The sequence below is a fragment of the Lates calcarifer genome, linkage group LG17 (assembly GCF_001640805.2).
Source record: "Lates calcarifer isolate ASB-BC8 linkage group LG17, TLL_Latcal_v3, whole genome shotgun sequence".
Classification (NCBI taxonomy): domain Eukaryota; kingdom Metazoa; phylum Chordata; class Actinopteri; family Centropomidae; genus Lates; species Lates calcarifer.
The window spans coordinates 4847076-4872656 of NC_066849.1; the positions used below are offsets into that span (position 1 = coordinate 4847076).

The 25581-nt window shown below is 41.1% G+C and overlaps 1 protein-coding gene across 1 annotated transcript in view; it reads right to left on the reverse strand.

The window, feature by feature from the left end:
- Nucleotides 1-705: 705 nt before the first annotated feature.
- atp10a (ATPase phospholipid transporting 10A) overlaps nt 706-25581 on the reverse strand; it is a 32206-nt gene continuing 7330 nt past the window's right edge. Inside the window, exons 4-21 of the mRNA XM_018669983.2 lie at nt 24779-24885; nt 24560-24691; nt 24219-24349; nt 22688-22940; nt 22374-22591; nt 22099-22293; nt 18811-19369; nt 15390-15493; nt 14831-14957; nt 14533-14717; nt 12896-13253; nt 9783-9859; nt 8416-8541; nt 8017-8217; nt 7419-7499; nt 7197-7301; nt 4195-4382; nt 706-3983 (exon numbers count right to left, since the gene is read on the reverse strand). Coding sequence (XP_018525499.1) covers nt 3563-3983; nt 4195-4382; nt 7197-7301; nt 7419-7499; nt 8017-8217; nt 8416-8541; nt 9783-9859; nt 12896-13253; nt 14533-14717; nt 14831-14957; nt 15390-15493; nt 18811-19369; nt 22099-22293; nt 22374-22591; nt 22688-22940; nt 24219-24349; nt 24560-24691; nt 24779-24885 — 3568 coding nt within the window. The 3' untranslated portion in view covers nt 706-3562. The remainder of the gene's footprint in view (nt 3984-4194; nt 4383-7196; nt 7302-7418; nt 7500-8016; nt 8218-8415; nt 8542-9782; nt 9860-12895; nt 13254-14532; nt 14718-14830; nt 14958-15389; nt 15494-18810; nt 19370-22098; nt 22294-22373; nt 22592-22687; nt 22941-24218; nt 24350-24559; nt 24692-24778; nt 24886-25581) is intronic.

Genomic DNA, 25581 nt, shown 5'->3' on the forward strand with positions numbered 1-25581 from the left:
GGCACATTAAAACATCATGAGAAAAACATTTTTAGCATGTGTTTAGTGTTATGATCTACCCACTGGGCTACACAGAGCTGTAAAACTGCCTTTGAAACTAATCTGAAAGTGTCTTTCTCTGTTACCCATTATAGTCAATAATACACAGTCTTAGCCCATTTATGTTAAATACTAATCACTGAATGTCACTTAGCTGAACTGGTTTCAGGATCCTCTTATTGTACATGCTCATGAATAGAATGGAGCTGTTGTTAATGTTATTAGTAACACCTGTGCTTTCACAACTATGGTAAGTCAAAAATATCTTCCTGTTCTGTCACAGCAGATCAGGAAAAAAATAAATAAAAAAATCCCAGTACTGTAACAAAAATTCATATTTAGGACATTTCCTTGACACTGTACTTTAAATATTACTGAACTAGTTTATATTTTACTCCCATGGGAGCTCAAAATAAATCCCCCCTGCTCAGCTAGACAGGTACATTGATCAAGCTAACCTCAGCAACTGGAGCTTAATGAATAACACAAGATTTATTTTCACTCTTGACCCCAAAGGTCTGAGGCTAAATTTGTTCTTAATCCATTATCATCATAAACTTATGGTATTTAAAGAACAAAGGTCAAACTCAAAGACAGCATAAAAACTCAGGACTGAGAGATTTTATTAAGCAAAGAGTGCATTTTACTGAAAGGAAAAACAGGCAGTAAAGGATTAATACTTTATTAACATTTTTATTTTGTTCACAAGTAGCCATGATACAAGTAATTTTCAATTGCTCCAAGAACAAAGAGGAACGTATGAGAAAAACTTGTTTATCTGAACAAAATTTTAAATTATAGTTTTTCCAAGTTGTTGACATGTGTGAGGTGATGAAATGTATGTTGCTGCTGTGGGCTGGAACTCTGTGGCTTTTCCAGTTTGCTACAACCCATTGATTCAGAGAGGCTGGACCAAACCAGAACTCTAATGATCTTGAGTCTAGTAGATATTTTGATTAACACCTTGAATGATGAGCTCAAGACTCAACAGCAGATAGTCACCCCCTAAAATGTGAAAAACAGACCTACCTTGTAACCAAAATACAAATGAAAAACAATGTTCAGATATGTTCAAGACCATGTGCACCAAGAGTGAACGTTCCTGTGAGGAATTTGTGAATTTGTGAAGTGGGTATGCGGCAGTAAATATGCTTGAGCTTCATTCTGGCACAAATGCATTGCAAGTGTGACGCCAAGAGTACAGAACAGACAGAACCTATAAAACAAAGTGGACAGACTGCAGAGTCAGAATCTGAGCTACATGCCAGAGGAAAGCACCGTGTGCAAAAAACAGGCAAGAGGAGAGAAACCACATAGCATGTAGCCCCATAAATATCATCTACATGAACACTAAATGCTCCTTATTGAACAAAGATGCACTGTCATCTTTAAACAAGTACAACTTCAGCATCATAAGCAAAAATCTTAGAATTGTAATTTTTTATCCAGTGTTAATGCACATACTATTGCTTAGAAAATACAGAAATATAAATGATCTTTGGTAAATGATACACTTTACAAAAATGTACTGCAATGAGATACAACAATCATAAAATATCAAAGGTGCTGCTGCTTTAAATGCTAAATAAGTAAACAAACTATAGCATCTTTCCAATGTTCCATACTTTAACTATAGTTCGTTAATGATGACAAATACATCATCATGTTTGAAAAAGTGTAAAATGAATACAACTCCCCATCCTTTTCATACTGCATCTGAACATGTCAGCAGCACCAACAATACTCATTGGTAGTTCTGAAATAATGCTCTCAAAGTGCAAATTTAAATCTTTAAGCCGCATCTTTTACATTTGGAAAATACCTTCTTTCGCCATTCAGTTTTTGGTTTACAACTGAACACCAGCAGAAAAAAAAGAAAGAAGATAACACTGGGTTAAGATCAACTCAATGCATGAAACTGTTAAAAAAGGACTTTCAAGTAAACTGGTTTATGAAACATGATGGTAGTTTGTTGTCAACCTACTGTACAGTGCCTAAAGACATAGTTTGACATTTTGGGAATCACGCTTATTTGCTTTCTTACTGACAATTAGATAAGGAGATTGATATCACTCTCATCTCTACACTGAATATGAAAGAACAGCTAAGATACAGTCAGCTTAGCTTAAACAAACAAGATATAAAATCTTATTCTGTGAGCTTTAGACATGCTGGTAGGCAGATTTTGCTAGCTTTGAAAAGAGCCAGCTGCTATCAAAGCTAGCAGTTTCCCTCTGTTTCCAGTCTTTATGCTAAGCTAAGCTAACTGTCTGCTGTATACTGCATCATTGATCATGACATTGTCATGTCTGTATGTTAACTATGACGCTAAAGCCAGATGGCGGTTAGCTTAGCTTAGCATGTAGCCTGGAAGCATGGCAACCAGCTGGCCTGGCTGATGGACGGATATGAGAGAGGTATTGATCAGCTCATCTAACTCTCCGTGAGAAAGCAAACAAACATATTTCCCAAATTGTGAGACTGGCTGGCACTGTTATAACCGATCCAATGAGTCAGTGGACAGACACACACACACACACACACACACACACACACACACACAAATAGAGCATAATTTCTGGCAGACCTTTGCTGTGTAAAGACTGGAATGAAAATTAAATTTCTTGGAATATACTCCTGATGTGATTATGTTTAAAGTCTCTCACAATTTTTCAGTGGAATGTACTGAACAACATAAATGTCAAACACACTTTTCAGTATTTAAAATTTAGCAAAGAAATCCAGCAACAAGACAAATGTGCTCTGAATCAATGCCACTATTTAGTTACATATGTAAAAATAAACTCTGGGATTATCTGCATGGAAATCCTCATACAGAAAATCAATGGTGTTTCTGTGGAGACTTAAAACTTAAAAAACTTCACTCCTCAGGAATACCAACACTAATTCAAGGCCACAGTGGCATCTGATCCAGGTCTAAAGGCATGTACAGGCCGAGCTGAAAGAATGAACAGGGTACCAGGCAGTGGAATGTCTCTACTCTGCTCTTCTTTACAATAAAACCTGATCAAATACTGAGATACTTTTTTGCGAATAAAATGTTCCCAGGATAAGGGAAAAAAAAAAAAAAACACAAAAACAAACAGGAGATATTCCAGTTCTTCCATCTCCCAAACCTCAGAAATATCTTTAGCTTTAAACTTTCAAAATATAAAGTACCTATTTGTATCTTTTATAAAAGAATCTCCATGTAAAATACAATAAAACTAGATTTTAAAAAACTATCGTGCAAATTGTTGTTTGAGTTGACATACTTAAGACTGTAAGACATCACAAGGTGGTGTGCAGCAGCTGTTCTGCCACTTGCTCTGTCCTGTGTGCTGGATGAACTGTGTGGTCAGACTTGAGTCTTTCCTCGGAGTTCCTCATATATTTGACACACTGCGAGTCTCTGTCAGGGGGCAAAGTCAGCTGGACGCTGTCTGTCTGTGCAGGCAGAGGCGTGGAGGTGATCCAGCTAGACAGACTCTGATCTGACAGCTCTAAAGTTTTATCGAGACACTCAGAGACTTTGGTTGAAGGAGGCTGTTGCTCCCCCGAGAGTGGTAGGAGCGTCTTTGGTGTAAGGAAGAGTGTCTATTTCTGTAGCAACTAATGTGTAGAGATCTGAGTGGCTCCTAACACTGTCTGAGGGCTGCACTTGGCTTCTCTGGCCCTTCTCTTCATCTGCTTGTGAGACAGGGCCCTTTTTGGCTGGTGGTGTGTTGGAGCTGGGGAAGCTCCTCTGGTCTTTTTTATTGCAACCTTTAGGGGAAGGCTTGGCGAGGGACAGGAAGGGAGGCTTGGGGCTGAGTGGTGACCCCACCTTGACCCTGCTTAGGCTGAGGATGTTCCTGCGGATTTCAGTGGGGAGTTTATCCAACTGCCTTCCAACTTGGACTGGGCTGGGAAACAGAGTGCCTTGACACGCCCTGTAGAAATATCTGGAAAGAAAAGCAAAACCAGATATCAGGAGGCAATTTCAGCGCTATTCCAGAGAGATGAATGTGAGGCTCTTGGGACAAACATGAAAGACATCTGGTATTAATCACTGATATAATTCATGACACAGGTCATAAATATTTGAGAAATAATTATAATGAGGAATATTTATGGCCTGTGTATTCACTCATCCACAAAACAACTACAGTGTACCGAGGCAGCAGTGCTGCTACAGGTGTGATGGCACAGAGCAGGTAGAAGAGTGGGTCCTGCAGCAGCCTCTGCATGGTCCAGTAGGGGTTAGAGGGGGAGTAGCAGGTGGGACAGGAGGCGTTGTAGCACAGAGCTACGGTGAAGAATAAGGCTATACTGAAGGTGATAGACAGCCAGTTCATCCAGGTCTACAGGGGAAGGAGACAAGGAAAAACTTTAGGATTGAATTTGTTTTCTAAAATAATAATACAAGAACAAACTGAGCATTAAAATCATTTTAAAAAGATACTATTATACATATGTGACATTATCTACAGACTTATTTTGTAGCTACTTATAAACCATGTGTACATATACATGTATATATGTCTGCATCAATGTCATAATGACTCAACTCTAACTTTAATTAACCAATACTGCCACTGATACTTCAAGCCACACAAAGAAACCAAGCCACTGACAGAGCAGTGATAATCACTATCCAAAGCATCACAAACATTTTACATCCAATTGTACATGAAACTGACCACAAAAAACAGGTCTCCAGATTCTACTTTAACATACTGTGGCCACTTCAACAAGGTAATAAGAATAAGGTTATGTTCAAACAATAACTGCATACGATCAAGACTGATCAATTATTGTTTAATATCTCTCTCTCTCTCTGTAACTATTAGCTTTCTGATATTAGGCTCTCAAGTTCCAAAATCAGTGTAATGATGAACACCACTGGACAGTTAAGAGGCTTTTTTTAAGGTTTAATTTCATAGTGTCAGCAATCAGTTATTATACTGAAAGAATTTACTCAACCAGTTCATTGCTATAATCTGCTATAATCTGTAGATGTGGCAAAATAACTACATTTTAGTCCTACACAGGAGGAGGGGAGGTCACCTGATAACAGAAGTTATAAACAAATTCCTTAGCTGCCTCTTTAGCTGCTGGAGGCTCAGATATGTTCACCTGCTAGTCGCTAACTATTTGCGGTTTCATGCTGAGTAGGTACTGTACACTGGGTTTATTAGAACTTTTTTGCTGAAAAGAGCTGCTTAGTGGGTCTGGGAACGACGCTATGATGTGATGAGAATGAATCAAAACAACAAAGTTGAGAGAAGGAAAACTAAAACAATGAGCTGAAAGACGATAAAACATTTCATCAAGTCAAGGGGAAATACAGTCTGGTGATAATTCCCACTAGGTTTGTTATTATCGGAGGGCCCTTTTACATTACACATGGTCACACATTTGATCTACTGTTCATATAAAAAATATTGATTAGTGCAGCTTACTGTTTGCCTTTGCATGAACAAGGTTATAGAGAAACTGTAAACACCACACCACCATCTTAACACGGATCCACATGATAAAATGTAATTCAATTGGACAAAGATCAGCATCAGTAGCCTACTGAACACAAGCTATAAAACAAGTGCAGCAGTGGTTAGGAGATGTAGGAAGAGCCATGTTACCAATCCTCAAAAAATGACACCACACACAATTCGTGACTTCTAGCAGGATTATCTGTGGAAATCTGTGTTTTTAGTGACTGCATTTATATCTGTCATTTATTGATGACACTATGAATGCAAGTTTGTACAAACACTGAATGAAAAGATAACTCCCAGTCTCAAGAGGCTCGGCAGGAGATGAATTTTCCAACATGACAATGATCCTAAACACACTGCAATAATCACTCAATTGACTTTAATCCTTTGCAGCGTGTTAAAGGCAAAGGGTACGGTAAAAAAAAAAAACCCTCCAGCAAAGAGCAGCTGAAAATAATCATGTGTGAAGATGAGCAAAACATCTCTCACAGATCTGAGTCAGACTGGTATCATTCCTGCCCAGGAGGATCGAATCTGTCATCAAAAATAAAGGCGAACATACACAAAATTAAAATAATAAAAGACTGGAATATCACTAATGAAGGATGAACCGACTTTTGTCGCAGTTGTTGTTCTTGGACCTTGGCCAAATAAGAATGTAAATGGACAGGATTTGTAACTATTGAACATCTTAGTGATGTTGACCAGGGTAGTCTGAGTTTTGCTGTATACTGCATGTGTTCTTGTGTAATGAGTTTGTCAGAGAAGGAAAAAAGCACAACTGTTTCATCCTTTAGTTGACTGGGTGATAGACATCTGACACAGTGAATATACAATGGTGTATGGTCCCTCCTGACACACTCAGACATACACACACACACACACACACACACACACACACACACACACACACAAGAGCACATAATTAATTACAGCCTTACAGCTACTGTATGGGGGAGGAGAAAGAGCACTGCCTGCTGTCACCTCAAATACCTTTAATTGACTTTCGCAGCCGTTTACCAATCATGCATGCATTATGTTCCCGAGCAGCCGGAGAATGGAGTACCTGCCAGCTGAGCATTTGGAAATGTTTACCTTCGGTCGATGCTGCTCACTATGAATACTTCTCTGCACGAGGGACCATGATGTCCAGGAAGGTAGTTAGTGAAAAGGACATTTTTTATGTATAAAACTTGTCAGGCTAAATTTACAGCCTCAGCATAATGGAAAAGACTCTGATTCAATGCAGGGTCATAAATTTAAAATGGCTTGTGACCAAGACTGCCGGGCCATTTACGAGAACTGCATGTGGATACCTGAGAATAAAACCAAGGAGGGAGGGAAAAAAAATAAACAGGTGTTTTGGAGCCTGGTGGCAGTGGTAAGTGGTGTGGTGCTGTAATGTGGTATAGACAGTAACCAGTTTATTGGACAGAGGCAGACATACTGTCAAGCTGATATATAGGCTCTGATGCTGCAGTGCCTCCTGGTTCAATGTAATCAGCCAGAGTTAAACATCCATGTGCCTGTCAGCCTTTTACACCAGGACTCTCACAAAGCCAACATGCTGATTTGAGTGAGAAAAAGAAGCGCAGGGAGGGAACATTCCTCTCTATTGACCTGGAGTGAAGAAATCTTGAGTATTACCATCTATGAGTCTAAAACAAGGTTCTTTACCCAGGTTTTGGTCTCAATGCCCAAGTGCAGCAGAATGGTGAATAAAGCGAGGGTGGTAATGGGAGTTCCCCATGTAAACAGATCCACGTCAGAGTCAGCATAGGCCTGGGGAGAAGACAAGGGAGAGCGGGAGGAGACAGGACGGAAAGAGGGGAAATGGTAAGTAAGTAAAAGCAATAAACTGAGTGAAGAGCAACGGATTGAAATGAAAACCAGACTCACAAAGTAAGGAATGAAAAAGCAGACCAGACTTTGGTAAAAGGCATCGATCATGTTCATCCAGAACATATATGGCTTATATTCCTGCAAGACAAAAAAAACACAGTCATAGTTATGTACTTCATCAATGTGACTGGGCAGAGGTTGAAATCACACCAATATAACACTAAATGAATTAAAAAATGAATTGTTAAGTTGAAGCCAAGCTGTCTAACCTCTGTATTGTAATTCAAAGCCAAGACATTTCTGGTACTTTTCCACATTAATCTATGTGGACAGAATGACTGAACTCACAAAAGTCCAGTCAGAATAACTGATCAAAAGAAATAAAAGAAATGAAAACATCAGTGATATGGAGAAAATGTGTATAACGGCAAATAAGCTTGCAACTTCCTTTGAGATGCAATTTGGGTCTGTGTGGACCATTACTGATTATTCATCAGCATATGATGTTTGCTTGGCTGTGATGGACATACAGTTTGTTGCTGTCATGACAGTTGAGCAAAATACAGAGACAAGGCTAGCTTCTATAGGCTCACATTCTTACTGTGTTGTTGTTGTTTGTTGTTGTTTAACACTAAAAGAGAAAATTCAAGCGGACCTCAGAGTTCTGGCCGTTCACGTAGAGATGAGGTAGTTGTTGAAGAGTCTCTGCTGACACGTCTTTGTCCAGAGTGCCAGTGATGAGTTGTGGGAAGGCGGAGAACATCAGGTTGAAGAAGATAAGATACCACTGGTCAATCATGGCAGAACCTGAGAATCCACAGTAGAACTGATACCAGAAGATGAGCGCTACAAACATCTGTGGGAACAAAAGATAACAAGGATGGATTCACACGAGAACGCAGGACAGAAAACACACTATAATACTATATACTATACTATCTCACTCACTCTAAATGACATATAGATACACAGACTGTTACGGCGTTTGCTTTCACATTTGGATGTGCATGTAGTCTTTGAGATCAGCATGTACAGTATGGTAAGATATGCTTACAGCATTTTTGTAGAAGAAATAGAGAATCATGTTAGCCAGGCGGGAGTAGCACCAGTGTCCGTGGACCAGCAGAAGCTTCTGGAGATACCGGAAACGTGGGAGAGCAAAGTCGCTCGCCATCACCGCCTGCAAAACACCAGAAGGTCCGGGCAGTCAATCTCTTCCATCGTGTGCCGTCTCCCTCACTCACACCATCAACACACACACACGACTTGTGCAGTTATTAGGGAAATAACTGTTGGAAATGTCTGGACCTGCTACACTCGCCTGCCTCCTGTTTAATGAATCTTTAGTGGGTATAATATTTCCAAAGCAATAACCCTTAAACGAGTTGTCCACCTTTTGGGATTCCTCGTTACAGCGGCAGGAATCTGCTTATCTCATCTATCAACATCTAAAACAAAGTCCTCCCTGTAGTCAAGCCTGGTTTATAACTTACATTTTAAACAATGCTGCTAAGCCTTTATGACACCTCTCAACTGTCAACATTATCTGTCAACAAGAAAAATAACGGCAGATGCCTCATTGTGCAGCAATTTACTTTCTGCCGCGCTCTAATAACAGCCTCGTAACGACTGCGTGGGGAGTGTGCTCCTAAGACAAGAAAGGTGTGTTAATCATAATGCAGCGTGTGCGCTGGCCTGAGTGCAGGAAATGTGCAGCTCAGCACACTATGGAATCCCGAGGAGTGACTGCTGTCTCATTAGGAGCAAATTTGATTAACAATGATTAATCTAGCAGCTCAGTTAAGGATAGGATACGGGGACCTTAACAGATGTGCTACACAGCAGCATGCCCATGAAGCCTCCCCTGGAAGTTAATTGGGAATCTCCATCATTGCTATGTAAGATCACCTTTCCGGAACAGGGTGCAACCATAAAATACACTAGGGGGGTGGGGGGGTAATTCAACTGAGCTTTTTTTTTTTTTAAATATATTTTTGCTGCTGTTTTTCAGTGATGCTACTTTGGCTGTGACATTGACCTTAGAGCAGGAAGAGAAGCTAATGTGGATGCAGCTGAGACTGAAGTACCAATAAAATGTACTGATTCTCTGCAGGACACAGGACGAACTATCTGAGTCAGCAACACGCAGGCAATCCTATTTAGAGGAAGAGTATGGATGTGGGCTAAAACACACACTTAGGAGTAATGAAAAACCATTAACTATGCTAAAGAATTCCAGCGGCTCCCCTTGATCCTCTCACTCTCTATTCAACTCTATTCAACCTCTCTCATCCCCCAGTTCATTTTTTTAATGATCCCCTTCAAATCACCCCACAATTTCATCCATCCCCTCTCCTGTCTGTCGCTCTCTTCATCAGTCCCCTCCCATTCCCAGAGGGTGACGCCCACATTTCTCCTTACCTGCATGCCCTCCTGTCCTGAGATCCCAACGCCTACGTCCGCTACCTGGATCATGCTGACATCATTTGCCCCATCACCTGTGATTAATGTAGTGAGGGAGAAAGAGAGAAAATAGTTCCTCAGAGTGGGAAACAAGTAAATAGCCTCAAGATACATTAATGCATAAATTATAATGAAGTGATTGACAGTTTACCAGCAGCTTGGAAGCAGAAAGAAGTTTCCTGAGCGTGCTGTTTAATATGTGGGAGGAACGTCAGAGCTGTCAGTTTCTTTGGCTGTTACAGTAGCTACATGTGTATGTGTATGTGGGTATGTGTGTGTGTGTCTGTGTGTGTTTATTATCTAGTGTTGTTTACCCGCTGCCCTTCACCAGCTCCACTGTCCTCTGGCTGAGGTAGGTAGAGGCCTGCTGTGGTAGCTGACAGTAGTGTTTTTGTTTTTGCTCCACTTTGAGGGCTGCAGATACATTTTTTTTGTCACCACAGGTGGTTGAGTGGGAGATGAAGTGTTGGTGGGTAGAAAGGGTTTTGTTTGTCACAATAGTAAACAAGCGCTGGAGTGGCAATGCAGGCTGAATATGAGAGGTAGGTGTTGATGAGCGCTCAAACAGAGGTTACCAGTTTATGTTAGCTGGCAGATACAGTATGACAAAATATATTCGAACACACTGGTGCTGCAGCAGCATATTAACTGGCAGGTGAACAGGCCCACAATGGATTTCAGATTGTCAAATAGGACTCAGACGTCCATAGAGCTGCAGTATAATATCCCCACATTCCACTATCCACAGGGGAACTCCACTGAATATTTCATGCAACTATAAACTGATAACTTTGGATAATTTTGATTGTAAAACTGAATTAACCAGCTGACGTCAGCTGTCACAGATAACACTGTCTCCCCATTTAAATGCTGTATAATAAATCCAAGCTCACAAGCCAGCCCAGCTAGTTTGCAAGTGCAGCCTTGTCAAGCTAAATAAAAGGAGGTTAGCCACTGTGCCTCTGTACTGTGTTTTTCACAGCAGCTTTTAGCTGGTTCATTTCAAATTACTTAAATATTATTGTTACTCTTGCTAACAGCTAACTTGCTAAATTAGGGAGCAGCAGATGAGCTTGGTAAAAGGCTGAAGACAGTATTTTTTGATTTACTTATTAGTCCAGAAAGTGAAACAGTAAAAATGCTCATTTTCCAGAGCCCAAGGTGAAATAATCAAATTACTGAATTACTATTCTGCTCTGTCTAACAGTCCAAAACACAACTAACTTTTTACAGCAGTGTACCAGCCATGTCTCTATTATATTCACAGTGTTTGCATCTTTTTCTTGCTTACTGTTGACAATCTAAATTGCTGTAACAGCAGGAAATCAAGTGACACACTGAAATGTTATGTGAGGTAAAATATAATTAACATATAGACTACAGTAGGTGGAGGCTCCATTCTTGTTAGTGGTGTAACAGCAGATGAGGTCTGAAAACGATGAAAATAATAAGATTAGAGGACTGATAGATATCAGGGCTCCACCATCATCTGTTGTTTGGAGCCACAGTGTTTTCCTTCACATTACTGCTAACATAGCAATGACAGAAAAGCGCTTGTCTGGCAAAAACTGGATCCTCCTGAGTGCAGCAGGAACAAATAAATGGAAAACAGGGAAAAGTCATAAGTCACACTGACATCCTCATGTCACCTCCATTATTATAAGTGTATAATTACTAACGCCGCCTTAAAATAACATTGTTTCAACCCAGTGGTCACAGCAAGGATGCAGAAAGTGTGTATGATGAGTGTGCACTTTTCCTCTAAATTTCAAAGTTAGCTCATATTGACACCATAACTGAGGAACAGATCTACAGTGAGTCTGCCACATTGATATTCATGACAAAAAGTCATGTAGGAATAAATGTCATTAATTATTATACAGGAAAAGACATTATGTTTTTATGATGCTTGAAGACAAGGCTTTTGGGAATTTGTTTAAGGTTGCCTGTGTATGAGTACTAACTGCTTCAGGGTTATTTGACAGGCACAGTAGAAGAGTGCTTTGAATTATGAATATTTAGTTTGCTAAACTGGCCAAAATATTTTTATGCTCCCACATTAAAATTATCATCTGCTCAGATTTTTATTTTGGACGAATCACCTGTACAAAAGTACATAAGTGAGTGCATACTTTTTAAACGAGAGGGTTTTTAGTTTGTACACAGTGAAGACATGCCAGTACAGACTTAATTGAGGTTTCACAGCCATGTAGCCATGGCTTTTACCTCTATGATCATAACGCATGATGTTTCCTAAATGCCCAAATTCTTTAACACCTGACACCGCCAGTTCATAACCCTGATGATGCCATCAGGATTATTTTTAAGTTATGCAACTGTGTTCGCAGGCTTTATACTGAGACTAAAGCAACAATAGTGGCCCGTAACTGAGACTAGGTGTTAACAAAGAGCAAAAGTTGACAAACAGCCTCTTTACATCCCACTCACACCACTGAGGTTTTATAAAATTCTGATCAAAATCAGATGCTGGTCCCTTCTACTCCTCATAGACATGGGAAATAATCTGAAGGCAGAACTGGATGCATCATCTTTTTCACCTACTTAAATGAGGCTTAGCATTAGTCCAAGTTGTGGTCTGACCAACTGGTCAGCACACTTCTCCAAGTAGTCACACATTTTTGAGACTACTGAGGATGTATTAGGAGAGAAGATTAGAAAGTGTTTATTAAGAGACAAGGAAATTAGTTTCATTACAAAAACTACTTCAGACATGAAATACTTCAGGTTAAACCAATTTCAAGTTAAGCATTTTTAAGCTGATATTTTCACCCTTAAGCAGCAGTGTGCAGGGGCTCAGGCATGTTTTGATCTGTCTGGATGCTGCTGGATCTCACAACCTGGTGATGGCCTGAAGGTTCAATACTCCAGCTTACAGTATAAACAGTGTAGTGATAAGGAATATTTATATCCCAGATTTAGCTCCTATTAGCCTCAAACATGCAAGCAGTTTTTCTTCTGAACAAAACTGGAAAGTGCAGTGTCAAAGACAAAGGGACATTGTACACTACATATGAATGTGCGTAATAGTGTTTTGTTGTTCTGGTATTTACCTATGGCCAAAGTCATGACCTTCAGCTTGTTCCGCACAAGTTTGACCACCATGCTCTTCTGTAGCGGCGTGGAGCGACAGCAGAGCACTGAACGGCAGCTCCGCGCTACAGCCAGAAATTTATCCTCCAAACTCTTATCCAGGGCATAGGCTAAGGTCCGCCCATCAATTACCAGGCCCAGCCGGTGCACCATGAAGGGAACAGTGTGGGAGGATGAGGAGGACGGAGATGAAGAGGGGTAGATCTCAAATGGTGCAAAGTTAGTGTGGAAGGCCTTGGCGGCTTGGTCTGTAGAGCTGCAGAGGAATTTGGCCTGGATGTAGTGCAAACTCTCCTCCAGCAGCAACGCACACGCCTCCTGGTTTAGAGACAGGCACAGAGTGGGCTGGATGTCAGGATCAGGACACTGAGTTGTTTAACATCAAACTGTCTGATCTGCTTCACATCTGGAAACCAGATGCCTCAGCAGCACAGAATTAAACATCACAGCCCTTAAATGACTGTCTGACCTCCTTTTTAAAAAAATAATGGTCAGTTTTTCAAAGAGGGAAAAAGACAAACAAATAAAAGGAATAGATAAAACATTTTGGGAAATGTGTTTATTTACATTATTTTATTATTAGATATAGGTGAGAAGATTGATACCTGTCTGGAAGATAAATAAGTTACAACCAGCAGACAGTTAGCTTCACTTAGCATAGAGACTGGCCCACTAGGAGGATGCAGGGGGGCAAAGCGTAATGAAGCAGGGAGGGGGACAGGTGGGACGAGCAGAGTGGTTTTATTTTGACTCTTATGCTTTAATCTGCCAGTTATTTTCTTGATTTATTGATTAATCATTCAGGTTATAACATGCAAATGATGAAAGCTGCTGGCAAATTGCTATAGATTTCTTCAAATTGCTCATTTAGTCCAAACACAGTCCAGAGATATTCAGTTTTCTTTCATATAATATTTGCAGAAGTAGCCAAAAAAAAAATTAATGACTTAATTAATTAATCAAGTCTTGATTGAATAACTGATCCATCAAGTAATAGTTTCAGCACTCTATATCTTTTTTGTTAATTTGTACAAGAATCAAAGTGTTAAATGACAAATTGAGGTTTTTCAGGGGTTTATGTGCCGGACTATTTCTTGGCCCAGTGGAATAACATACTGTAGTCTTGTTGTCGTAATGTGACCAGGCAACCAGCAAACAAACAAACAAACAAACAAAAAGAAAAAAGGATACACTGTGTTAATTAGAGTTGTCAACATACACAGAGCCAGGCTAGCTCTTTCCTCTAGTTTCCAGGCTTTATGCTAAGCTAACAGGCTGCTGGCTGTAGCTTTTACTGCACAGATATGAGAGTGGTATCGGTCTGCTCAACTAACTCTCGGCAAGAAAGCAAATTAGCCAGTTAACTGCTGAACTCTTCCTTTAAAAATATATATACACATTAAACAGTCTGGAAAAAAGTAGCATATCTATATATCTATTATGTATATCTAGTATTTATCATGTATTTACTTTACTTTGTTTTAAAAGCAAACCCAAGCAATGTGACAAATTTTGTTTGTTTTGTTAAAATTCTAATTTGTTTAACTCTTCAGTGTAGCAAGGCAGAGCGTATGAAATCGTGGTTGGTGTAGCCTACCTGAGAATCAGCATTCAGTGTCAGGATCTCCTCCTCTGGGTCCAGCAGCTTGCAGGCATATGCTATATTTACGGCTGTTTCTTGTTTGTCACCTGTCAGCACCCATATCTGCAGGCCGGCCTTCCTCAGAGAAGCTATAGTTTCAGGCACCCCATCCTGCAGACGGTCCTCAATGCCCGTCGCTCCTGAAGGTGAAGACACACAACTGTGACAAACCCTCCAACAATGATATTAATTAAATGAAAATTGGTATAATCACAGCTGTGAGGAGGTCTAGAAATAAAAGAATATAAATTACCCAAAAGCTGGAGGTTTGTCTCCAGTCGCAGGGCCGACTCAAAGAGCAGCTCCTCTCTGCCTTGAATGGCCGTCTCAGCCTCCAGGTGGCGCTGCAGCCAGCAGGCATACTCGTCCTTGCTCAGGATCTGGCACATAGACACAAACATTTATACACACACTATACACTCCATTATCTGTGAAAGTGGTGGGAGAAATTTTAACAGTGGAGCAGCTTCTCCTCCCTTGCCCACGTAGCAGAGGAAGATCCACGGGAGAATGTGAGACCTTGAGAAGGTGTTTTATCACATCGTTTTGGTGATGGGCTTTGCACAAGCAGGGATATAATGAGCCCAGCTTGTGAGAGCATAAATTAACAGCCTGGGAAAGTGGCACAGATTGCAGCTGAGTCACGAAGAATGTCACTTTTGGAGGGGCCAGTCTATGTGATCATCTGCGCTGGGCTACAAATGCAACCTGCCAAACAGCCACTGAGACACATCATCTCCACCTTCTACAGCAGTTTAATTAAAGAGGGCATTTGTTTAACGCTTCTTGAGAGGTTTATGGATCCCTGTTACCTTTTTCGCAATGCACAGTGTGCGAAGGCCATCTGCAGCATACAGGTTCAGGTAGTTCTGGGTCCTGTAGACAATCTTTTTCTGGCGTTTCCCTTTGGAGTTACCTTAGAAAACAGAAAAGGACAGAAGAATCAAGATCAGATACTCTTGTTCTTGGGGAATTTGCATAAGTGGTTGAGCATTTTTGGCTCCAGACAGCCAAAGGCTTCTTCCAAGAGGCACATGAAAGCCATCTGTCTTCACACCTAAATTAACCATGTGCATTGCGCCTCAATTCATTTCACCATGTCTTCATATTACTCATCAAGCTGTGTCTGGATTACACTGAGAAAAATGTGATAAGAACATTCTCTATCTCACAATACAAATATAATTCAACTCCTTCAATAAATTTTCTAAATGGCCTCAATATGAGTGAATATTCCATGTCATTTTAAATGTTTTCAAGTATCAGGTTTTTTTTTTCTTGCTCAAGTGTCTCTCTGGTGAGGCATGTTGGCCATCTTTCTGGCATGGGGACATTGTACAAACAGATTGGCTTCATCAGTCTCTTGACACAGATGCACCAGCCAACCCTCTGATGGCCAGCCATGTAATCTCACTAATAACACAACAGCCTTGCTACACACACACTGCCACACAAAATTATTTTTACTTAAAGGAATAAATTAACACAAAGCTGTCAGTAATCTATAGACTCTAAGCACAAATTTTTTTTTTTTTTCCATGATAAAAGATCAAAACATGGTTTTATTCACAGCTAAAGCAGACTTATGTTTGTCTCATGTAAAAGTAACATGGCAGTTTCATCTTGTTCACTATTATTCTTGTTGCTTGTGACAAAACTCTTTCCAGTTTTTGACAAATGACTGCTAGGACCAGGCTGCTTTGCAGACGGAGGTGGAACTGTGTACAATGTTTATTTTTCCTTTTCCTGAAAATGGGAAAATCCACCTAAAACAGGATTTGTGACCTGCATGTTAAAGGCTGATGAATGTGAGTCAATATTGTCTGTTCTAGTAAAATCCTTAGAGAGGTATCTGGCTCTTTAGCTGCTAAATGTTCACCAGCTAGGTGCTAACTGCATCTATCCACCTTTTGGTGCTTGGGAGGTTGTGTACAGGGGGGAGTGTAGGCCTTTTTCATCTTTCTTGATATGAGAGCAGTAAGAAACCAAAACAGTAAGCTGTGGGCTTTCCAACCAAAACAAGGAGCTGATAGATGCTAAAACGCTGAAAGCTGAGCAAAACAACAGAGGTGGGTGGTAATAATTTGTGTTTGTCACTACAAACAAGCCCTTTCACATTACACATAACCATTGTTTTTAGTTAAATATTAATTATAGTAGCTTCAATGATATGATTTTGTTCAATAATTTGTAATTATTATTAAAAACTTCAGCTCAGAGAGCCAAGGCCAGCTGCTATACCAACAAGCTCTGAAGATCTATAAATGTACTGTCAGAGGAAGACTTACTATCAGTGAAGAAAACATAAATAATACCTAACTTTAAAATGTCAATTCTGTTTTAGGGTGGAATTTGCTGTTAAACAGAACCCTGCAGCAGGAACAAGACTGGAGTTACTTCATCAGACACACACTCCAACTTCTAAGTCCCAAGGGTATACAGTCTACCTCCAGCACCTCCATGTACACTGTTATTAGAGTGACACTGAACAAGTCCCTCACTTGCCTGAATGGAGCCATTATGGAGGTCTGTGTTATGAGGAGGCCCAACTCATACTGTGCTCTAATTGGCTGGTTTTACCCAATGGTGAAACAAAGAAGTGAGTTGTCTACGTGAAGACACGCCCTGTCACCCATTAAAGGCCCTGAACTGAGACACACGGTGGATGACGAGTGGGGCCATGTGTGAGGACTGTCCCTATGGAGTGTCTTTCCTCTAGTGAGCAACAACTCTCTGTGAATTTTAAATAAGTGAAAAAGCTCTGAAAATGGCACACTGTACCAGCTCAGACACTGCTTTGTAGAGGGCATTAGAAATGATGAACAATCAGCATAGCCTCATACCTAAAAAGGGCCAGTGTTGCCCTCAAAATGGAAAATCAATATAATAAATCATATTGTAATTCAGAATTCCTCCAACGAACAGGACTGCACATCAGCTGGAAAACATGCCAAAACAAGATGGGAGTGCTCTGCTCCATTGATGTGTTGCAGTTAACAAGTCATCGTTTAGCGTAGGGGGATAATTTAGCTGGAATCCATTTTTTCGGTGAAGCTGAGCTGCCTTGTGGAGATGAACTGCTCACCTTTGATGAACAGGAGGGAGCCACAACCTTGGCATGTGAAATAAATGAATTACCCACACAACATGACAGTACGCTTTTACTGAGAGGCAGTCAAGACAAATTGCTGTGTAGGTTGATTCAGCCCATCAAAATACATAGAGATGGTATCTATCTAACCAACTATGGGGTTTTTACAGCCGACACCACATCTGGAAAAAAAAAATCCCATCTTACTGAATCATGGCTAGTGTGTAAAGAAAAGACAAACTGAGATATCTTAAAGAGGCCACCCACTGTGCTGCACAACATAAAGTTGTTGAACTTGTGAGAGACAGATATAAAATGGTCAAAACTGATGCAGGAAAGAGACTTGCATTACTAGTCTGGGTTAAAAACCTAAGCTAAGCACTCCAGGACAGATGTCTGGTGACTGTGTACAAAGCATTAGTGAAAAGTGCCTGTGTAGCTCTTTGTGTGCCTAGAATACTAACAACCCCGTACACCTTTGCCATTAGGACGTTAAAGAACTTGTAGAGTACGGAACAAGGTTTTAAAAATCACAGAGGAAAAAATACACACGGACGCCTGGAAGTTTTTTTTTCTAGAGACCAGTCATCGCAGGGATTGACTCTTGCAGTGGTAAGTTGCTCTAAAAATACAAGTTCTTACATAACATGTTACATTATATGTTTACATCAGTGGAAAGCATGAAGGTTTGGGGCAGAGGGCAGGAAACCTTTAGTGCTCTATAAAGACAAAGACCACCACCCTGTGAAGGCATGGTAGTCCACAGACAGCATGCAGTATAATCACAGTTTTTCACAAAACCTGAAGCAGCTGCAATTGAAAACAATCCGTCATGTTGGACTGACAAGACTGAAGTGAAAATATTCTCAATTTGGTGACCTGTCCGGTTAAGCCCATGTGAAGATTTCATCAAATGATTTGCAGCTGACCTCTGGTTCACAGCTATGATATATCAACTCTAGTGGAGAGGTCTGCAGACATAATACAGCACCAGCCACACAGCACCCCATCACTTCATAAGCCCATGTTGACAGCAGTTTAATCATTTATCAAGACTGTACCGCCTCTAAATTCACCTTTAGGTCATGATGAATAATCTGAGAGTGGATAAAACGACTGTGTGATTGTGTAAATTTTCCTACCTGTGTTGGGCGGTTTGATGAGGTCCATGATGACAGAGTCTGCTCCTTTAGTGTACACAGTGATCTGATCCGTCAGAGGATGTCTGACCACCACAGACATGCGTTTCCTGGTGGAGTCGAAGCCCAGAGTGTGCAGCAGCTCAAAGCTCAGCTTCCCCAGGTGTGGCAGTTCCACAGTCACCTGGTCGGGGAGACGGCCGACAAGGGAGCATTTGTAGGCCCTGGCGGCGTACACGAGCGCAGCCTCATCAGGGGACTCCGCTTCATAGCGTAGCTCACCCTCCTCCTTGTCCCATGCCTTCCCGTCATAGCAGGGCGGGACGGGGCTGAAGGCATGGTCCAGGCCCCTGGGAGGCCGCTCCTCATCCAGTTTGGTGAGCGTGCTCTCTGCAGAGGGTGAGGACAGCATGCTAGAGCATCCCTTGTTGGAGGAGCGGTTTGTGATGAGGCTGGAGGAGCTGCTGCTGTTGGAGCCTGAGGTCAGTCGACTGGGGGTGAAGCGTTTGATGAAGTCCTCGATGGTCTTGACTGGGGACTTCAGCTCAAACCTCATCCGGACCTGGAGGAGGAGAAAAACTGAGTCAAACACACCTAAAGCAACAAGTAGCAGAACTTTTCCTCAAAACTATGCAAATACAAACAACGTTATAATGACACAAATTCAACCTTTTATGATTCATGTTAGATTCATGCAGTTACTGGTCAGCTGTGTGGGGGTTAGAGTTTGTAGGGTTATGAGACCGCTTAATACATCAGGCTGTAGGGAAAGGTCCTTTATTTAAACACTGCTACAAATAAATAAATAAAAATAAAAAATCCAATAAGCTCCACATTTATCCATCAAAATGCCGTGCAAATTACTGTGATTGTTGTGGTTATTACTTACTGCTTACTTTCTGTGTGAAACTTAAGTCTTATTTTCTTATTCTATTTTAGAAAATTCATCACTCATTTGTCATTATCACTTGACAGAGAGCATCAGTGGTCATGATAAAAGTACAGACTTGAAAAGAAAAAACAGACTTAAGATGCTTATAGTCCTTACAAGGGGGTAGAGAATACTCATTAATCTATGATTATCTCTAGGCACGTCTTAAGTTATGTTGCCTACATTTGTTAAGCTTAAGAAGTTTGTAGGACAGGTCTTAAGATACAGTGCTGTGCAATAGTAAACTGAGGAGGCAGATTATACTCCTCCCTGATGGTATTGTCTGATGGATGAGAATCTAAACATTTTAAGTATGTGAAACCTTTGCACAGAGAAACCAGGCTCAGCTCTTGTGGTACAGAAGACTTGGGTGCTGATGAAAATGCACCTCCTGGCTGTAATCCTTTAGCCAGTCCCTTATCCCAAGGTGGTGCAGTACAACAGAAAGAGAGAGTGACTCACTTTGAGGTCTCCTGGCAGCGGGAGCCACAGTTCTCACATATATAGATATAAATCATTCAGGTGTTGGGTTAGCCGCAAGGGCATCATAATAAAATGTGAACAATTATGCTGAAACAAAGGACAAAAAAGTAAACAATAAAAAAAAAAAGGAAGGAAAACTGAAAGGGCATTGTATCAAAGCCAGTGCTTCTGTGCAGATTTACATTTCCCTCCATTTTATCAGATAACCTCCAAACAGAAACACAGAGTACATAAATAATGTGTCACTTTGTAAAGCTTAATCTGAACTGATTTGTGCGTCTGACTAGCAGGACAGCGAGCTGGTGCACACAGTGAGTGCGAGGAGAGGATATCACCTCTGAACAGGACAACCACACCCAGGCTCACACAAAAACAAAACACGGATACACAATTGTGACTGGACCCAGCACATCAAAGATACAAGCAGCCACAGTGAAAGCTACGTGCAAAGGGACACTTTGGGTATTTTAGGAGGTTTTTGTACTTTTGTGTTTTTATAGTAAAAGAATCCACAATAACATGCAACAATTTGAATTCTTTTTGTCAAAAGATGGAAGCTACTCCCAGGTTGTTCAAAAAAAGAAAAACAAAAAAATAAGACATTAGAGAGGCGCCTCATGTTAGTGCCTTGGAAGGATATCAGTTGAATGAGTCCCTATTGGATCCAGTATTGATGCTCCTTAAAATATCCCCCCCGCAGCTTTCTAGATATTAATCTTGCTTACAGCCAATCTCAGGAGCACGCCAGCCAGAGGACAGTGGTCCAAAGATTACAAACAAACAGTGAAAAACTGTTTCTGTGAAAAATAATGGGAACTTTTATCAGAATTATTTCAGTAGCTTTTTGGGAGATGGTACATTGAGATGATGCATCTATATGAATCCTCAAAAAGGTCCCAACCTGGTACTATACACTTACTATCCACCCAAAAGTTTGTTTGTAGCAGACCGGATGACCAACATTGCCGTGCCACTAGAGTGGCTCTAGTGATGGCACAACACTTGCAAAAACCAGAAGTGATGTTAATGTTACAGTCTTTCGCAGGCAAGAAAATATTTTCAAAGCCTTTCTACATGAAATGTAAGACTCCCTGTACCTTCTTCTTATACCTTTTTTTAAGGGAACTTAATTCAGTGCTTTGTAAGACTTCTGAAGAGCAGCAGATAACCTGATGTACAACATATTCACAATGTCCCCAGCGGCAGGTCACTCCCCTATGGGAGACCCATCATGTCCTGTCACATTTCTACTGTCTACTATCCAATAAAGGCAAAACTGCTCCAAAAATACTTCAGAAAGATGGTGTATATTTTCAGAGAGGATCGTCAAAGTTCTGACACCACTCTTTCTAGGTGCCATATTCATAAGAATAGGATGAAGGGAAAAACTGCTTCTTCTGAATTCATCATTTTCCCTCATAGTGAGACAAGACCTGCTGTTATAACTTCTAGCTACATAAATAAACTCTGTGATAAAGAAGGGACTGATGTAGAGACAACCTTGTAAGTTTCATTCTGTTGACTCCAGCAAGAAAGCACCTAGTCATTTAAATGCTGTCAGCACTATATTACAAGTTCAGCTTCTTCTCCAGTCACAGAAACAAGTCTATTATAGTGATTAAACATGAGGTCTGCTTTACCTGCTAGTTAAGACACGACCATTTACTGTGCCTCACATACGCACACAGCAGCACATGTGTGTAAGAAATGCAGGAGAGTCAAATCATGTACCACATGCACCTACCAAATATAGTTGCACCAAAATCAGTGTGATAAAGAATAACTATCCGGCAGCCTATCCAACCAAATCAAAAGGTAATCGCCTTATTAACTTGAAGAGGGCTTGACAGGAGAGATTTTCTCGAGGCGAGTTTTACCTTCTGCCTGGGCTGGTTGGGGGAGGACACCACCACCGTGTTGCAGATGGTGAGAGCGATGAAGAAATCGATGATGTCTGAGAGGTCAGAGGGCAGCTGGGACATGGGCTGGCTGTGAAAGCGCATGAAGTCCATCTGACTGCTGCATTCATTGACCTTGTCTAGGAGCTGAGGGTCGGGGGTGATATCTTTCTCCTGCAGGACAGAGGAGGGTTTATCAGTGGAAAGCAGACGGCACAGAGTAAGAGGATGGCGAGACAGTGACATGCACTGACCATGGGGCTACTGAAGGCCGTGTGCTTGGATAGGATGCTGGCCCGCTTGGCCTCCGCCCTGCTACCTGTCCTGCGGTGGGACTTGGTGCTCTGGGAGCGCAGCACCACCGGGGCGCTCTGGTGGCTGGTCACACTGTCCCGCCTGGGCAGGGTGCCACCGTGAGATGTGCACTCTTCTTCTTCAGAATCCATCTCCTGGTACATAGCAAGTCTCCTCGCTGGATAACACACACACAACATTAAGAGTGACTTAAAAAGGCAAGGACCTTTTTTGTAGGCGTGTGTGTGTGCTTGTGTTTACTGGCTTCTCTCACCATTGGCATCATGGGAGTACTCCACCCCTGCCACAGTGCAGCGACGAAACACCATCTTGTTCTCTGTCAGCGTGCCTGTCTTGTCAGAGAAGATGTATTGCATCTGGCCGAGATCCTCAGTGATATTAAGAGCTCTGCACTGCAGGTGAGAGTCTGTCTCCTCATCGTACAGATCCATGTCCTGATGGATGAAGTACACTTGGCAGATCTTGACGATCTCAATCGACACAAAAAGGGAGATGGGTATCAGCACCTAGGAGAGGAGAGAGCGTTTATTAGAAAGAGGTAGAGCTGGTAATCAGATTTTCCCAGCTCACTCTGCGAGACATTTGCAGCACATATATTCAGGAGCATTGATTGAAACCTAAATTCAGATTTGAATAAAAATATCTTCTCATTTTGAGTCAGCTATAACACCTGGGCAATACATGTTGTGAGCATGTCAAAACTAGTTAGCTAGCAGAAGTTGAATTAACATTACAAAAAGTGATGGATTAATTGAAACAGATATCTGAACATAATGCATGAATGGTTAATGTAAACAGCTGACAATAACAGATAAACTGTTATTAAACTGTAGAAATAGCTAAAAGTAATGAATGAAAACATGGTGAAATAGCTAAAAGTAATACATAAATGGTTGGGACAGATAGCTAAGTATCTAGTTTAAATTAGCTAAAAGTGAGTGAGTGATAAATGCTGAACAGCTAAAAGTAACAGCTAAATAAACAGCTGTGATAGATAAATATATTGTGGTGTTGATGAAAGGATACAAGAGTTCCTGTGACTGGGTTGCGGGAGTATGGATGACAACAAAAGTTGGGAAATAAGGGTTGGTTTTGGAGAATTACAGCTTTTCCTTTGCCTATAGGCCAGAATCTAAATATAGTTTAAGAAATGATATACAAGTGTACATTTTTGATTGTTTAAACATTTCCAGGCAACATCTTTGGAAAGTAGTTCCGGAGAAATGAGTCACAACTTTTGGGAGGGCAGCTCAGCCTGCACACTCACTGCCAGTGGCTGAACACAGACAGAGTCATGTGTTTATTTAAAAGTGTATCAAGCAATGTCTGGCAATGCTGGTAGGTCTCCAACCTCAAACAGTTACTGTTTGTACAGCGTTACCAAACTGCTATCTTCACTGAGTTCTCATTTATTTCAAAACTAGCTGCAACATCTGACACAGGACAGGGTGACATTTTTGCTGACATTTTTGCATGCAAGCAATAAGAAAAAAATCAATAGCTGTCAGGTGGCACTTTTTCCTACTTTGATCCTGTATTACAAAGATTATTTTACAGCACGAAACATGTGCTTTCTTACTGCTTCTCTAGACTAAATGTGAGGATAAAGATCTAGCGGTCACAAGCACCTTGGGGGGTGGCTGAAATAACTATTGCCAGTGCTTTGATTTACAGCAATGCTTGTGTACACTGGGATAAAACATTTCAAACTTAGTGATGCTGAATGTCTTGTTTATATCTTTATCTGTTGCCTTTGTTTCTTTGAGCTTCTCCCTGTTTTGTACCTGAAAGACGATGATCATGGTGAGGAAGAGATAAATGGCTGACATGATGGGTGATAAGTCTGTCCCCTCTGGACTAAGAACGTCAAACACAGGTCTCTTATCTCCATACTGAAACATCCACAGCCCATGACCTGGAACAGCAAGACTACAAGGTCAATTCATATAAACACTGGAATAGGGAGATATAAAAAAAACATAGTTAACTCATTCCAAAACAAGACTTTCTTTATCTTTTTTTACAATAAATCCAAAGAAATGAAGGTTTTAAACAGAAATTTCTAAATAGTAGTACGAGGCATTCCAACACAAAGTGTTAACATAACTCTTAAACAGCTACACACCCACAGCAGCAAACAGGCACATGACCAGCAGGATGATGACACACCAGAACACATCTACATTCATCTGTCTCTCCAGTTTACTGCGCTTGTAGCGCGGGCCGTTGTTATTCAGCATGGCTTTGGTCTCATGACCTGTAAAAACATACGCCAGGTTACCAGCAGCTGGTCAGAGGTCAAATACAGAGTGTGACAGCTGACATAGTTATTTTGGAGGCTAACCTGCGTAAATGACTATTCCCACAGCCTCCTCTGTGTTGCGGATGGTGCAGCCTCGCAGCAGCAGGTTTTCTTTGTAAAGTGCATCTCTTCTGCCACTTCGATGGATTCTGTCAGGGCATAAAGATTACTGTAAGTGCTAGACCAAAGTTTTATAAAACAAAGGTGAAATGACCATGGTTGTGTCTTTACACTCAGGTGAAAAATAGTGATGCTTAAGGAGAAACAGAGTATCTCTCTATACCAGAGCCCCCGAGGCAACATCAGTTTATTCTGCCGAGCACCTCAATCGATCACGCTCCAAAGCATCATGGTCTTCCCTCAGAAGGAGCCCTTATCTCAGCACAAATTCCCTCTGATATAGAAGCAACGGCCGCACTACCACTCCACAGACACCCCTCGGGCTCAGAGTCAATCAGGCAATTCATTGCCTCATCGCTGACCCTCAGATCTCACTTCAGACTCTTTACTCTAAAGCCCGTCAGGCTCATCTAGAACGCCCATGTCATAAAGAATTTACTTCTCAGCTAGCCCACCAAGGAAGTTCAAACCATTCTTTAGAAAAAGCTCTTTAACTAAAAGTGAGTTGTATGTTGAGCTGTATTAAGTGGGGAGCAAATGTGCCTGTTGTAGGGGAGAGCTGAGCTTTTAATATCAGCCTTAATCCCATTACTAAATCAAGGATTACAAGCATGTTAGTTAAACAACCTTTAGCTGGGAACATCTCTGTTGTAGTTTCTCTCAAAGTCACGCAACTGTCAGCATGTTTACTAACAGGAATGTTGATCCTTTGGCCTCTGACAGCA